Here is a 16,758-nt window from a genome sequence, read left to right as displayed (position 1 = left end):
AATCCACCAGCGAAAGGTTGCCTTTTGAACACGCAGCGAGCCATCTTCTCCAGCCTTCCCGGCTGGTTCTGGAGTAATTGCTCCAGCAGGAACGAGTTAACAAGATAAAGAAGAAAGCCCCAGAGCTCCATCTCCTCCCCGCGCGGCCAGGTGCTCCCATGCGTGGGACGCGCCGCGACGGGACGGTGCGCCCCCGCCCGCTCGCGGGATGCGGTGCGAGCCGGGATCCTCCATCCCAGCCCCCTCCCTGGCGGCGGCGTGAGGAGGAGGAGGAGGAGGAGGAGGAGGAGGAGGAGGATCGGCTGCAGCGCCTCCCCCCTTCCCCGCCTCCCTCCTCGCCGAGCGCAGCGCCCCGAGCATGGAGCCTGCCTGAGACGCTCCGTGCGCTCCGGCAGCTGCTGCGGCGGCACAACATGGAGGCGGCGGCGGCCCCGCCGCTCCCGCTGCTGCTGCTGCGGCTCCTTGCCGCCTCGGTGCTGCGCTGCGAGCCGGGCTCGGCCGGGGGTAAGCTCGTCGGGGCGTCGCGGGGCCCGGGCGGGCGGGGAAGAGAGCGCCGCTGTCCCTTTTGTTGTCGGACTTGGGCAAACTTTCCCCCGCGCTCCGCCGGGAGTGCGGCGGGGAGGGGCGGGAGCGGGGCCAGGCTCCCGCGGAGGCGCAGGACGGGCACATGGACGAGACGGGCCGGGAGGAGGACGGGAAGCTGCCTGCACCGGTTCCCCCCAAAACTATTGCTCCTCGTCCCTCTTTCCTGCAAAAAGGGTGCGCAGGAAAAGGAGGCCTCTCCTCTCTATTCCCTCGGGACATATCCCGTTTGGGGGCGAGGCGGTTTTCCCTCAGGGGTGGCTCAGGTAAACGCGCACAGTTGCAAAAAGAGAGACAAAAGTCGCCCCCTCCCCCCTACCCCCCCCGTCCTTCCGCTGTCCCAGGCAGGGATTTCTGTGGAGTTTGGAGGGGTCGGTGTCGGGTGTCGCTCAAACTCTTGGCCGGGCCGGGGAGGGGCTGGGAGGAAGGCGAGTGTGGTGTGCGTGCCCTGTGTTTCTTTCCCCACCTCGCCCCAGCTCCGATGTGAGGCGGCGGGGGCGGCGCTGCGGCGGAGGGACCAGCGGGACGCGGCGGGCGGGGGTCCGGCCCGGCCCCGCGGGCGATGCCGGAGCTGCGGTCCGGGTGCCCCGTCCCGGGCATGGAGCCTGCCCTCCGCTTTCCCTCGGCCGTCCCGTTTTCGAGTGTGTGCTAATCCTTTTAAATTACAAGTAAACGGAGGCGGTGCTGTGCCCGCAGCATCCGTGGGGAGCGGGACGGTGTCCGTTCCTCCTCCGTTTCTCCTGCGTGCGGTTTCGCTCCCGACTTTGTCTCGCCCAAGACGGGGAGTTCGGGCTGCATGTGCAAGACCTCTGGTTTTATGGTGCTGCATGTGCTGCTCTGCCTGGATACATCACCCCGCTGCTTGAGCAAGCCGAAGCCTGGTTGTTGCGATTTCCTAGGTAGTTTAGAAAACTCGGCAGTGTGGCCAAGGCTGTCAGAACATCACCTCAGGGCCTCTTTTTATTAGGCCACCCACCTTTTCAAACCTCCTGTAATTATTAGAACTGTCATTTAGATCACGAGAACAGACCGTATTCTGCTGGCATCATCATTCTATATTTTTAGTTGGAGCTCTGTGTGGGTGTGTGTATTATGTATTGCTCATTCTGCCTGGATTATATCAAAAAGATACCCTTCGTATCGCAAGGTCCTTCTCTATACACACTGCCACAATCTTTATAAAAGGTTTCTGAAAACCTGAAATGTGGTTTGTTCCTTTCTGAACGCTTATGTTTGTATAAAAATGTCCTCATTCCTGCTTGACTGAATGAAGCTAATGTAGCTTTTGGGGGGATGGAGGGTGGAAATTGACTTCTAGGGCTCTTATATGAAGGCTCCTTAAGGGATTTCCTTACATTTACTTAAAAGGTTTTAATAGAAAAATCCTTTTTTAAAAAAGGGATAACTGCATTTGGAATTCTTAGGAAAATAAGAGTTCATGATAAAACTAAGGAATAAGTTCTGACTTGGAGTTTGGTTTTCTTTCACCTCATTTGAGAGACAGTGATTAATTTAATATAGTGTAGGTTTGGTATGAGCAGTCACCTTCCTTAACATGCCCAGAAGAACTCGGCTACAAATGTACCATTTTTAATAATTAGTTAAGGAGTCTAAGTTACAGATCTTAATGACATTGCTTTTGTTCTGCCTGCTTATTAGGAAGGTTTTGTTGTGTTGATCCGGACAGTACTTTTAAGGACAGTTCATCTGTCCTTTTAGAAGGAGCATGGATGTACTATGAGAGGCTCTCTGTGGATTTAATTCCCTTTCTGAGAATCCCTACTCTGTAAGGAGATGCCTGACTTTTAGCTATTAAAAGTATTTTGATGTGCTTATCTTACAAATATGTAAATGCATCTCTGCATGATTGGGGATCTGCTGGGAGCTTCTGCAGCCCTGAAGCTTCCCTGAAGTTTGGCATGTTGTAATAGATCTTGAATACTCTGGCTGTGAAATAATTTTGCTGTAGAGCTCTGAGTTCTTGCTCTGTATGTGGTGGTGTCAGGAGTGGTTTTATTTATGTGGTTTGACATAATGATAAACCTGTTTCAGATATGGCTTGTACTTGACTCATTTCACTGTGAAAAGACAAAACGATCATTGCATTTGGCCCTTCCTTGAAGGGAGGAATTTCTTGCTCATGCAAAATATTTAATGCTTTTTCATTTTTGTGTAAATGCCGTAAGTTAATGATTCTTACTGTTGCACAGTGGGTATTTCATGTGGGGTCTTAAAATGTTCAAGTAAGTTGAGATAATTCTTGCTTAAGAGCTATCTCAAGCAAAAATTCTTTTTAGTTAAACTCACAAATGCTTGCTTAACTGTGTCTTGTCGTGCACTTGAATGTTTCCCAAAATAGTGAGATTGTATCTTAGTTTTCTTTCGTGTAAGAACTATTTGCCTGATACCAATGAACACAGGATATAGAAAGGTGAAGTGTGACACAGGGAACTGTGGTGGTTGCAAATATTTGAAACTCGGGATGCAGCATGAAATAAAAAATGCATTTGAGCACAACCAACCCTAAAATGACTTTTAATCCTTACTGTTTACATGAGATAACCTATAGCTAGGGAAACCTGTTGCTGTGGTTAAATATAGAATGTAGCAGGAAAAATCACTTATTAATTTTATGACGGGGAAATGTGCTACATAGGAGTTCTCAAGTGCATTTCAGTACCATTTCAGTCGGTCTGTCATTGATTTAGGGGGATAGATACTATTTTCCTAGCAACTATTACTAGCATGATGTGAGGCTCTGCCACAAATTATGGTCCTAAATTCTCTTGAAATAGTGAGGAAATAATGAAAGTTCAGGTTGACTGTGAAGTTTAAGTTCATACTTTCAGAGCACTGAGTCTTCTTTCTCCAGGGAAAGTTAAATGGGTTTAACTATCTTTAGGTACAGTATGTGAACTGATTTGTTACTATTTAATTTTAAATTAAATTATTTAGATTTATTTTAAAGCACACAGAGATGCTTTAAAATCACTCATACTATAGATGCCTGAAATATGTAGATCAGCATGACACACAAAGTCAGTACTTAGAAGAACATGAATGTATTTCATCGATACCTCAGCATAAGTTCCACCCTTGCCTCTTGCTGCTTTTGCTTAAGAATTTTTATTTTAGCTGTTTATAATGTAGTTGTTAGTAAAACAGGCTATGGGTTTTGTCCCAGCTGTAAATTTTCTCAGTCCTGCATGTTTCTTGAATAAGGCAATCCAAGGTAACTTTTTAGCAAACAGAGATTGTTTCTGGGAACTTATTATTCTTTAGTGTTAGGGTAAGATTTGGCAGCATAACAAGAAATAAAGGTTACAAAACCTCTCCTGGAATATAGACACACCCGACTTTACTCTATAAGACTGTCTACTGTATCTCTGCTTCTAGTTAAAAATTAACCAGCCCTGTACATTTCAAAGCAATTCTCTCTCTTTTTGTCAAAACAGAAATAAATTTCACTTGGTGAATTTCAATTGGTGGTGCTCAGAAACAGCTATAATAACAAGGTTTAGTTTCATATTAGATCAGTATTTCTTGTAAACTTACTGTATTGTATGAAAGAAGCCTGCCATCTTGAGACTAAGGGCAATAATTAGGTTTAAATTCCTTCTTAGAATGAAGAGAAATAAAGTCACCTACAATACCATCTTTCTAAGAAATCCTCTTATTTTTTCCTTATGTGTGTAACCCAAGGGCTATTAAGCAGTCAAAATGATTAGCTTTTGTAAGTTCAGAATTTCTCTTAGGAGTTGATGTGGCTGAAAAAAAAGCCCACAGCACTGAGAACCCTTGAAAGAAATGGGTGTTATTTTCTGCTCAAGACCTCTGTGGAGATCTCAAATAAGTACCAACCTGAGCTTCAGGGGAGGATTGACAGTAGAACAATTACTCCCCCAAGTTTGTGGCACAGGCCAGCAACAATGCCAGCTCTATTGTGCACAGTGGAAAGCAACATTTTCCTTAGATTTTGAGGCATATGGATTGTTCTTTTTTTTTTTCATATTCTTTCTGACAGGGCTGTCTAACACTGCAAGGTTGTTCATTTAGGATAGGAGCAAATAATTAGGATGCTGGCTAAGCAAACCCATGTGCTGTTTGGACACTGAGGTCTTTCTGAAGAAGGTGAAGATGTGCCATCTCCTGATAGCTCACATCTAGGACTTCTAAACTGGAAAAAGTAATTCTGGGGAGTCCTACTGCCATTAACGTAGGCTATGGAAAAGCTTATGATAGAGTCAAAGGATATTTTTACCAATTCTTGAGATTTTGTGTGATGAAACAGTTGTGGTGAGAGCAGGAAAGAAAATAGGAACTATGTCCCACAAAGTATTGTTCAGTACAGTTGTTTGTTAGGCGCTTATGGGCCAACAACTCTTCTGGTTTCTTGTCTCAGAAAAAATGGAATGTGGAACTTAGCAGTGTCTCATCTTTGTGGTTTCTGTTTACTAAAGATTGAAACTATCTGTTAAGCCACACAATTTGACTGAGAAGCTCCAAAGAGTGTAAGGAATGGGTGATGGGCTGGTAAGGATGTTGAGGGTCTATGTAATAAACAAGATTTTAAATTTAGCTGTTCTTTCCTTTATTCTTGCTTGACTCACTCTTTGCCTGCCAGCACAGACAGATGTAAGGTGTCATTTTGTATTGATGTTAAATCCATGGGCAACTTTTGACACATGCTTGATTTAAATTGGTTTGTTTGCTCTGGATCATAAAAGTGTTAAAGCAATTGAAACTGCTTTCAAACCAATAAATAAATTGCGGTGTGTTAGATTAACACACCATTAATGGAAATAGCCTACTGGGAAAAGAGCTTTCTTGACTGTAAGTCAGCTACAGAATTGTCTTCATTTCACAGTATGAAGGCTTTTTGCTATTTCAATAAACAGCACTGACAGCAGATGCAGTAGTAAGTTCTTGATGAGATTGCCAGTGGTCTGAGAAGCTCAAATGTTGGCATGTGTATTTAAAATGTGCCTGGTTAATAATATGATAATTGTTGAATTCTGTTTGGCACTTTTACTTTTTGAAATGCTGTATGTATTTTTAGCTAATTCTGAATGTTCTACAAGGATGGCATCTGTTATTTATCTATTACACATAAGGAAATTGAGCTTCCCCAGTTAAAATTCACTTACTTTAAACAGTGACAAAAGTTGTCTTTGTAGCAGGCAGAATTTTTGAACTCTGGTCTTCCTGTTGAGACTATAGATGTAAACCAGGTAATTGTTCAATAAATCAAGTGTGATGTTCCTCAGCTGTCATGAAAGGTGATGCAACTGGGAAAATGAAGTTGCAAGTGTGTTAAGGTGTAACTCTCCCCTCTACTATGGAAAGTAGAACTATGGCAACTGTATTTCTGGTTTTTATTTGGTTACACAAAGGTCTTGATTTTCATGTTCTTCTCATGAATTCTTGTTAAAGGGCATATGGTGTTCTGTGAAAGTGTAGTGTTTTTAATTTAGTAGTTCTGTCCTTACAGGACACCTGTTGCCTTGAGTTTTGTCTGAGAGGGAGATAAATGACTGAGTTGCTTATCTTGACATTTCTTCACATGGCCTAGAATTTGATAACCTTTTGTAATGGTGATTCCAGAAGTTCTCTCTTGCCCTTTCTTTAAATGCCATGACTGTACATTTTGTTTACTTCACCATGTTGTTGCATTAAATGTGATGCATTATACATTTTTTAATACAGGATTTGGAAGTGACTTGTTACACATGATTGCTAAGAAGATAAATTAGCTCTGGGGGATTCTTGATCCTCAGCCTTCAAGAATTAGACTAGAGGTAGGAGGGGGCAGTCAGTAGAGACAGAAGCTTGACCCCTTCTTTCTGTGGTGTTTTCAAAAGTAAAGCAAGGCCAGAGGGTGTGAATGACTGTTGTCGGCTTTGTGTTTCTGCACCTCTGGGCTGATGAGGAGTAGCAGTGGGTTGAATGAACCTGCTTAGTGAACTTCTGGGCTTTGGGGTTTGGGAATCAAATACTGTTACTATAATGTGTTTTTGCAGATGTTCTTTTTCTTTTCTGTTGTTCAGTGCTGTTTTTAACCAAATAAAAAAAAAGGGAGTAAAGAATCTGAGAAGACTCAGATGATGAAATTGTACAGTTGCTTCTATAATCTATCAGTTGTTGATACATCATTTGAGAATTCTTCTGGAATTCTGTATGTATTTATGGCTTAAGCCATATACTCCACGACTTGAATTAGGCACAGATTATGCTTAACAGCAGTAATACACTTAAATCTTGGTCAATAACTTCAGCATGCCTTCTGTGGAAATTAAGATTCCAGATTCGTGGATGCTTTTTCCAGTCCTTGTACTGTTTTTCATTAATTTTGCACAAAGACATTATTTTCTGCTCTTCCAGATTGAGCTTGTACTAGCTGGGCTTAAGAAGGGGAAAAAAGTCTTTAGAATACAAGAAATACAACTAAATTGTGTGATTTGGTTTTGATTTTTTTTTTGTTACCACACAACATCATGCTGTAGAGTATGGCTATCAAGAAGGTCTACTTGCTTCCTTTTGGCCTTGCTGTAGGAGATGAAATGCTTTTTTAGTGGACTTTCTATCATGGTGGTGATTAGAACTACCTTCTTTATTCTTAGTATGTGCTCCTGAAGCAAACAGCTGGGTTGTGCATGGGGCACCACGACACAGCTCTGGGGGCTTTCTGGCTTATGCCACCTGTATCTTGATTTCTTGTAGTTAGGATTTTTTTTCCTTGTTTCTCAGGCTAAGTAACATGTCCTTTAAATACATTTCTTCAGGTAAGGCTGAAGGGTATTTTTTGTGACATTGAGTGAGTGGTCTGCCAGCTGCTTTATTGTTACAAAGTTTTGCTGTTCCTTGCACTCAGTGGAGTGCTTGGGCGCTTTGTCATGTTGTTTTCCTTCAGCCCATCATTTCTAGGCTGTTGTGAAAGCTGTGGCATGTTCCTGTGTAACCAGACTTTGTCTGAAAAAGCTGTTGAGTGTTGAAATCTGTGATTCAAGTTTAAGAAAGTCTTCTACGCTGATTTCTCTAGTTTTAGTTCTAGAAGTGGAGCATAAATGATACTCAAGGAAATGTGAAGTCCTTATGTCTTTACTGTAGTTATTATTGTTCAAGGGTTCTTTTCAAATAACTGATAAGGGACAGTTTCTACAAGTTTTTGTGCAGATACAAAAATAAGATTTTTGGGGCAAAAAGTGATTGCTTTAGAAGGACAATCGCAAAGCCGTGGCATTTGGAAATGTTTCTGCTGCGTATTTGTCTTCACAACACTGTTGTTAGTTTTGTGGTGGTTTGACCTTGTCTGGATGCCAGGTGCTCACCAAAGCTGCTCTATCTCTCCCCTTTTTGACTGCATGGGGGAGAGAAAGTTTAACAGAAGGCTCATGCGTGGAGGCAAAGACAGGCAGAGATCACTCACCGATTACTGTTATGGGCAAAACAAACTCAGCTTGGGGAATTAGTTCAACTTATTACCAGTCAAATCAGAGTACGATAATGAGAAGTAAAACAAACTCTTAAAAATGCCTATCCCTCACCCCTCCTTTCCTCCCTGGCTTATTTAATTTTATTCCTGATTTTCTCCCTCCTTTCTGCCAGCAGTGCAGAGGGACAAGGAAAGGGGGCTGCAGTCAGTTCACCACACATTGTTATCTACACAATAACTTTTTTCCTTGTAATTTTCCTGGAGACACTGCCACCATCACCACAGGCCTGGCCTTGGCCAGCAGTGGGTCCATGCTGGAGCTGCCTGGCATTGGCTCTATGGGACATAGGGGAAACTTCCAGCAGCTTCTCACGGAAACCATCCCTGTAGCCCCTTCAGTTACCAAAACATTGCCACACCAACCCAATACAGGCTCAGTCACTTAGACCAGTGTCTTGCTGATGCCAGGAAAACATATTCTGAAATAGAGCTGTCTTTTTATCTGTTTTACATTTCATTATAGAGGAAGAGGAAAAAGTGAGAGTTTGCCTCTTGGACAACAGTTTGTCTCTGGTGATGACCATGAACGACTCAAGGAAGAAAAGGAATGGGAGGTTATGAGATTTATTCTCTGTAATATAACCAGGCAATGTCTATGTGAATACTTGGTATTCTTTTTTAGCACTTGAAGCTAATACAAAAGTCAGCATGCTGTTTCTTGAACTTCTCAAAGCAGCAGAACTTAAAAACCAAACCCCTAATCCTTTGTTTTAAAGAAGGTGTCACCTTTTGCCACTGAATCATAAATTACCCAGTGTTAGATGTATATTGGTCCCTACTTACATTGTGCATATTGTTCCAAGAGCTTTGGAGGCTTTGTGTAACTAGTTATTTCAAATAAAGTGTCACTTACGTATTCTGTCCCCTTTAAGGAAGTTTACTCATGGCCACCAAGTTTCCTATTTTCTGTGTCACCTTTTGCTTTGTTTTCAGTAGTTGAAAACTTTCTGGTTTTAGAAGAAGCTCAGAATAGAGTCACCTGCCGTATAGGAATGAATTTCAGCATAAAATATGATATAAATGATACAAATAGTTTTACTTTTTCTTTAGATTTTTTCCCTGATTGCTTCCCCTGCTTGAAATTCAGCTGCTTAAAGTATGTGGTGTTTAAGCATCTATGGTTTTTTTTCCAAAGAGAAAATGTTTTAACCTCAGAAATCTGTATTGCTGACTTACCTGGATGTGTCTATCTCAAAAGATATAAAAGCAAATTAATCTGCTGAGTTATTTGTCTTCCCAAGTGAGAGCTAAGAGGATGAAAATGCACATGGGTGGCATTTTCCACTTAGAAAGTCTGCCCAGCTGTGGATGATTAAAAAATATCTATACATTATCTGCATCTTCAAAAGCTGAGTAAAAGAAATATGTAGTATGGGGGAATTTTAATAGTATGGGTTTTAACAGTATGTTTTTTACTGTCTGAATGTTGTAGATTATTACTTGTGAGATGTTCTAAATCTCCATTTTGCAGGTGTTCAGTGATAGAAAGGGCATACTCAGAAACAGACATCTGGACTTACTTAGGCAAGCTACGTGGTGAGAGTAGGTAGGGTGTGGCTAATGCAGGCAAAATTATAGTGGAGCCTCAATAATTTGGAATTGAATCATTTGCAATCCTTCCCTGCCTCTAAAAATTAATTTTAATTTTAATGAGATTTTAATCTCATCTGGCCTATCTTCAACAGCCCTCCCATCCTGAGCTGCAAAACCCCTGACTCAATGTCAGCTGTGACTTTGGAACCTGCACGGGAGGAGAAGGTTTTCTATGATGCTGTTAAAAAGGTGCACTTTTCAATTGCAAAAGCCAGGTATGGTGACTAACAGGAGGAACCACACATCCTCTAAAAAGTGAGGAAATATTCCTCGAGGCTTTTTGAATAGAGTAACTGAATTCTTAAGGGTTCTCATAACTTCTGTTAACACTGTAGCTAATGGTGAAATTTGGAGAAATGTGCAGACACCAGCAAAGACGTGAGTGTTGGATATACTTGCAGTGAATAAACCATGATCTGCAGGTTTTCGCTAAGAGTCGCAGACAGCTCGAGTGAGCTCTGTAGCTTGTGTGTAGCTACCAGACCATTCAGGTTTCCTGGAACAGAGACAGAGTTGTGTCTAGTTCAGAAAAATGCTGACCTAGGCAGAAGTAATCTTCTGCAAGGTCCTGGCTAGTTTATGGTGAAGTATTTACACCGGGAAGGGTGTGAGACTTTGGGGGGACAGGGTGGTGGTGAGGAGGTTTTCTTCATATGTCTATGTGTGAGCATGTATGCAATAAGTATCTATGTTCTCACATGCTTACACACTTGGTTAACCAGTTTCTCCTGCTCTGTTTTTCCCCTTTTCATTCTAATGGGTGTGTTATTGAATAACCTCCTGTTTCTGAAAAAAAAATCTCCATAAGCCAGAAAACCACAACCATACTTTTTGTGTAGACTTGAATGCCTGATGTTAGCTGTAGACTTGAATGCCTGATGTTAGCTGTTGACACAGAATTTTGAGGAGAGTTTCACAGTTGCCAAGTATGGGACTGGAGTTCAGTATACCTGGATTTGGTTTTGGTGGTGTTACCAAAGCATGCCCTGAAGTCTCTGAACTCACAGCATTTTGTCTGAGAACAGGTGACAATGATACAGAAATGGTCTCTGAATGTATCTTGGAGTGTTTTACACAAGAAGCACTTCCGAGTCATCTTGTCCTGTGCACATGGTTTTTAAATAACCATCTAGGAGTAAACCTACTTTCTTTGACTCCATTGCATTGTTCTCTTAATGACTGTTGTTCCATTAGAGAGGAATGAAGCCTCAAACTAACAGGATGATAGGTAAAGTATTCCTTAAAAGGCAGGGCAATGAATATTTATTCATCAAAATTGTATGCCTGGTCAGTGTTCTGCACCTAAATATTTGACCTTGCATAATTACTTTCTATCCCTTTTGCAGTCTTTACAATTTCTGCATGCAGTATCACTTTCCTATATTGGTAGTATTTATTTTTAACTTGAAAGCTCTTCTAGGCAGAGATCTTGTATATTGTTTTTAAAACTTCCACCTGCTTCCTTTGTGTTGTTCCCCCCTCTCCCCCAACTGTGTGAAGAACCAAGGTTGCTAAAGACTGAAAAGTCTGTAGGTGGGTAATTTTTATTACCCAGTGGTCAAGAGAGCTCTTGGGAACTTGTTAGGTTACTTCCCTAAGTAGGATGATGAGGCAGCATCACTGAATAAAAGGCAGAAAACCAAACCCTAACCAAAACAAGAAGCCAGCCCCAAACCACCCTTCTATTTCTGGAAGTTTGGAAAAGCTGCCTGCTGTCCCTTTAGCATGTGGCTCCACTAACATTGTCTACCCATGACAGAATTGGTAGAACTGGAGAAGCTGCAGCTGAGTGTGTGTTTGAGGATTGCTGCTTTTTATTCAGTCTAGGGCACAACAGAGAGAAGATGAGCACATGGAAATACTTTGCTTGTGGCCTCTGTTGATGTTATCTCTCAACTTGCATGGTCCAAATTAAGGTTTTCATTGTTACCTGCAAAAGACGTAAGTGATCTAGGATTCCTTTACCTTAGCTATTAACCACCTTGACACATGTTGTCCTTCACCATCTTGTGACAGTAATTAGTTAATGGGAAATAACTCTGGTTGCTGATTCCCAGGTTGTGGAACTCCTGGCTTGTAGAGATAGAGCACATCTGGTGCTGGTCCTCAGAGGCAGAACACAGTCAGCCCAGAGCTTATTGCATGTTGGGAATGATGCAACTGACTTGTTTTCTCTGAACAATGGCTATGGGATCTTTGTGATTGTTGGCCTCTTGCCTGTTGGGTGTTTTGGTTGTGGTTTTTTTTGGTGGTTTGTTTTGTTTTGTTTTGTTTTTTTTCCCTGAGGAAGTCTGTGTAATGAGGCAGGATGTGGACTACTGTAAGTTCTTGATACAGCTGACTTGGTCCTCCAAGCAGTCTTTGCTTCTTGACAGTGGTGCTCTTATATATGCAAAATGCCTGCTTCTGCCACTGTAGAAAATGCTTGGTAGATACAGGTAAAGATTCTGAGGTCCTGTGTTTTGTGCTTTTCTGACTCTTGGGATTCTGTGCAGTCTGTTGCAGGGCCATAGTAGAAGGTGTTCTATCTAAAGTAGATGTACTGAAGTGTTCAACTTTGAGGAACTTACTTGGAGCCTGTTAGAATCTCCTTCTTTGTACAGATTATCAGGCTTTTGTAGGGTAACAAAACTTGCTTTGTTTGAGGTAGAATATGAATTCAAAATCTAACATCTATTCCACAATTACTTCCCCTGGGGTGCTTGTATTTTGGAATGGTTTCCCCACAAAGATTAGTTCTGGAATACTTTATTATGGTCTTATATTCCTCTTGGTCTTGGAACTAATTTTGCACTATGGGGATTGCGAGCGAGTTACAGGCTCATGTTATTGAATCGCATCTGCTGGTCACATCTTGATGTAAACTGTTTCATTATCGTGGTTGTTTATAACATGTCATATTTCCATTCACTTGTTGATAGCCTCTTAGGACCCTTTTGTCCACTGATGGTGGTTTCTGAGGGGGGAAGCCTTCTAACAGTCTGTGGGAACACTTTGGGTCACATGGCAAGAGTATCCTTCAGACACATGTGACCCTTGATTGGCAATGAGGCAGAGGTGGGTGGGAGGACTTGTTTGAATGGACAACAGGAACAATGTTGATTTGCTGGGGAAGACATGATGTAGGACAGGTACACTCAACTCATGTGTACTATTTTGGGGTAGGAATTCCTTCTGTTACTTGTAAATTCTGCTGTTCTGTTTTTTAATTACTGTTAAATTCTCCAGGTGTTTAGATCCCTGACCATTAGTTGTGACGAAGCTGCTTTACATATTCTTTCCTGCTTATGTTGAATCTGTAGCAGCAGGTTTGCTTGGTTTTTTGTTGTGTGGGTTGGTGTTTTTTGGGTTTTTTTTTTGGTTTCGGTGGTTTTTCTGGAGTTTTTTTTTTTCTCATTTAAATTTTATTACTAAAACCTAGGTCTCTGTTGGAAACTAAAATGACTTCAGGTGTCTCTTTGCTGATGCGCAAGTGTTTTGCTGTTGCAAACCACTGTGTTGGCAGTGGTGAGTGGGTCAGTAAAGCTTCACAGCACTTGAGGGATGATGTTCCATTACTAATGAAAAGCTTTTGCATGGTTTCTCAAGTCTTGGGCATCAACTGGAGATTTTGGGGTAGTTACAGGGATAAAAATATAACTTGTCAGCTGCTGTGCTCTGAATTACAGTGCATGCAGTGCTTTCTACTGTGTAACTTGTCTTCTGCTTTATTGTGAGGCAGAAGCAGTACACCAAATTCTACAAAAACCTCTGATTTTCTCCAAGAACTAATATTGATAATTTTTTTCTTTTTAATTTGAAGTGTTTTGTATGCAAGAATAGAGCAGTCAAGCACAGTGGGGGATTTTTAAATGTTACATGTGCACACTTAAAACTGCAAAAAGAAATTTTAGCACCAGTTTGTTATTCCAAAGTCTGAATTAATGTTGGCTGTTTATAAAAGGGAATGGACTTCACAGGGTTATTTTCGTATTTAAACGTCAGCAGGACACTGGGAACAGATTACTGTGAGTATTTGAGTAAATTGTGTTTACTTAGTGTGCTTGGCAACATTTCTTTTAATGAAAGTTTAGCTGTTAAGCTATTCAAATTCAATTCCAAATCTTTGGCCTTCACTGGGAAGGTAAGATGAACGGGAAGAAAAATCAGAGTGGGTTTTTTTTGTTTGGTTGGTTTTTTTGTTTGGGTTTTTTGGGGGATTTTTTTGCAGTTATTGATGTGTATGATGTCAGTTGTGAGATCTCTCTTGTGTATGTGGCCAGAAATGACTGTGTTTTATTATCTTTATTCGGAAAGACTTTGAAACATGGTATTTTAATTTATTCAAAGCCTTGTCATAAATATTGCTTAATCCTAAGAGGAAAATTTTGGCTGGGATGATCCCAAAATACTGACAAATAGATGAGTGTACACAGATAGGCAGGCAGAGGATGTTTTCTCTCATGTTTGGCTGAGCATGTGCCAAGTGGATGGTCAGACTCTGCTGGATCCTACAGATCTCCCAACTTCAGTTCCACCTGTTGCACTGGCCAAGCAGTAATGGTTTCAAATTTCTTCCCAGTGTCTGAAATGGCACAAAACTTCCTAGTTCTAACAGCTACAAGTTCATGTTAAAAAAAACAAGATTTCCTGAAACTTGTCTATTGGCTACCTCAAAGCACATCTCTCAATATCTTTGTAAGATTGGCACTACTAGAAAAGGCCTGAATTTTATTTATTTGCAGTTTATTCTTTAGGTTTTAGATATTTTTTTACTTTTCCCCAGAGGCTTATTCGACATAGAACTCAACAACTGATTCTATTACTGCTTCCTTAATTCTGGAGAATGGTTGTGTGGGGTTTTTTTTTGCGGGGGGGGGGGGTGTTCCCCTCTCATACAGTATATAGGCACAGATAATGCAAATGAAGTTGCCGCAATGGAATGCCATTCAGTGAATTTACTAATTTTATATATTTTAGAGCTACTGGGAACTTCTTGTAACTGATGGTGTTACACTAGACCAGGAGCTTGCTGAAAACACCTGCCATAGATTAGGATAAGGCTGTGTTTCAAATTGAGTGTTTTGTCCAGTGGTTTCAGTTGAAGTAGCATTCTGCTTCAATTCTGTACTCCTTCTAGTGACAGCATAAAAATGTGTGGCCACGTAGTAAACTAGGCCTTGAAAGTAAGCTGCTTAGTTATCTTCTGTTTTGTGGGATATCTTATCCTTACTCATTCTTTTAATTATTATTTTATTGTTTTAACTTCCTTCTGTTCTTCCGACACCAGTCTCCCCCCTCCGTCAAACATATTATTAATAAATCCCTGCATCAGAGATGAGAAAGAGGGAGACTGATCAATTACATCGGCTAAAATGTGACTTAAATTTTCTCTAGTCTAATAAAACTGTGATACTGAAAGATCAAGGATTTGATGGGTCTAACATATTCAGCTTTGAAGGAAGGATGATGCCACATGTTTCTATGCAATTCACATGTTGCACAGCCTGTGACATTGGGGGTGTTGGGGGTTCTTTTTTAAATTAAAAAAATCTAGGTTCTGTGTGTTATTTTTGCAAGTCTTTAATTGTTTGTGCTGCACCTCATTAGTGACAAGAATAGCATCTTGGAGAATCTTCTGAGTAATGCAGAAATGGAGCATGTGTTCGCATTTATAGTGTGATGTGATGTGAAGGAGGGTTAATTGTATGGATTAACTGTTCTCTGGAGTAGATAGATGTTTTCTCCTTTGATGTTGTGGTGTCCTTGGACAATTAATGCATGAGCTAAAGTTTTTGGTTTGAAAATTTCAGCTTAAGTAGGCTTTAGAAATGTTTGGTGTCATTTGATGTCAAGTCTTATCTCATTAGCATATATATATATATATGTGTGTGTATGTATGTTTATATCTATATAAAAATGTCCTCTGCATTATGAGGTTTTATAAAGGAAACAACTTAATGCTATAATTAGTGGAAAACATTCTTGAGAGGTTTTAGATGCCCTAACTTCCTCCAAGTAAAGCATCTTCTCATTACAGAGCTTCTCGATGCCCAACAGTGAATTGGTGATAATGACTTGCAGTTACTGACCTCTGGGTGGCTTTTATAAAGCAAATTGATGGTTTTGAATCTCCTTGCTGCAGAGGTGATAACATGTATCTCACAGTACCGCTCTACATTGCAAGTACTGGTCACAGCAAAGGAGACAAAACCCTCTGAATTGTCCTCAAAAGTGAGTTACTTCCTTCACCCAGGTGAAGTCACTTGATATCAACGGTGACTCATATTGCCCATGGTAATTAATAGACGACTGACATGGGTAGGGAGTTCTGGATTTTAGGCCCCCTTTTTAAAGGAGAAAAAGGTTTAATTTTCATTTGCATCTTAGTTCATTTCTGTACCAGATGAGCTTGATAAAGGGCTTTACTATTTCTACTTGGTGGTACTACTGTTGCAATAGTACAGTATTTTCTGTTAGTGATGGTTGCCTTAACTCTGAGCAATTACTTAGTTACAGGAGCTACCAAAGTTTAGTATAGAAGTGAAGGATTTTTGTCAACTGTGCTTTGAGTGTTTGTTTGGTGTGGCTTGGGGGTGTTTTTGTTGTGTTTGGTTTTTTTGGTAGGTGCTTTTTTTGGTGTTTTTGAGGAGAAAGCAGTTTTTCATAAAAAATGAATGCTTTTGTGGTCTAGTTTACATCTAGTTTTTAAAGAAGGTAGGTTTTTCCTCTAGTTTAACAGTACTCTGTTCAGCCTTCTCTTTCAGACAGTACATCAAAGGTTAGGTGAATGCAGACAACATGTTCAATTTTCTTTCATTTCACAAATGAAATTTAAGGTGTCTTCTGTTTGCTTTTGAAACTATTCACATAAGCCTTACATTTGGGGCATAATATATTTTTAAGCAAATCTTCCATCTAAAGTATGTAGGAAAAAAAGCCCTTCCCTTTGCATGTAAATCTGTGGGTTAAATTGAGTTTATAAGCCCCTATTGTATTATAAGAGGGCAGATGTTTGTTTTGTATTTAGTCATTGTTATTCATACCTGGAGGGAGTTACTTAAATGCAAATGCTCATTTCTTGTTGCATTTCATGTTTATTAACAGTCTGC

General features: G+C 40.9%; 1 protein-coding gene across 1 annotated transcript in view; it reads left to right on the top strand.

Moving 5' to 3' along the window:
• Nucleotides 1-370: 370 nt before the first annotated feature.
• The window catches only part of LRP5 (LDL receptor related protein 5), a 124,656-nt gene continuing 108,268 nt past the window's right edge, over nt 371-16,758 (top strand). The window contains exon 1 of the mRNA XM_053945411.1: nt 371-504. Within this exon, the coding sequence (XP_053801386.1) occupies nt 414-504 (91 nt within the window). The 5' untranslated portion in view covers nt 371-413. The remainder of the gene's footprint in view (nt 505-16,758) is intronic.

Source organism: Vidua chalybeata, chromosome 6, assembly GCF_026979565.1.
Source record: "Vidua chalybeata isolate OUT-0048 chromosome 6, bVidCha1 merged haplotype, whole genome shotgun sequence".
NCBI lineage: Eukaryota > Metazoa > Chordata > Aves > Passeriformes > Viduidae > Vidua > Vidua chalybeata.
This window is presented reverse-complemented; position numbering and strand designations above follow the sequence as displayed.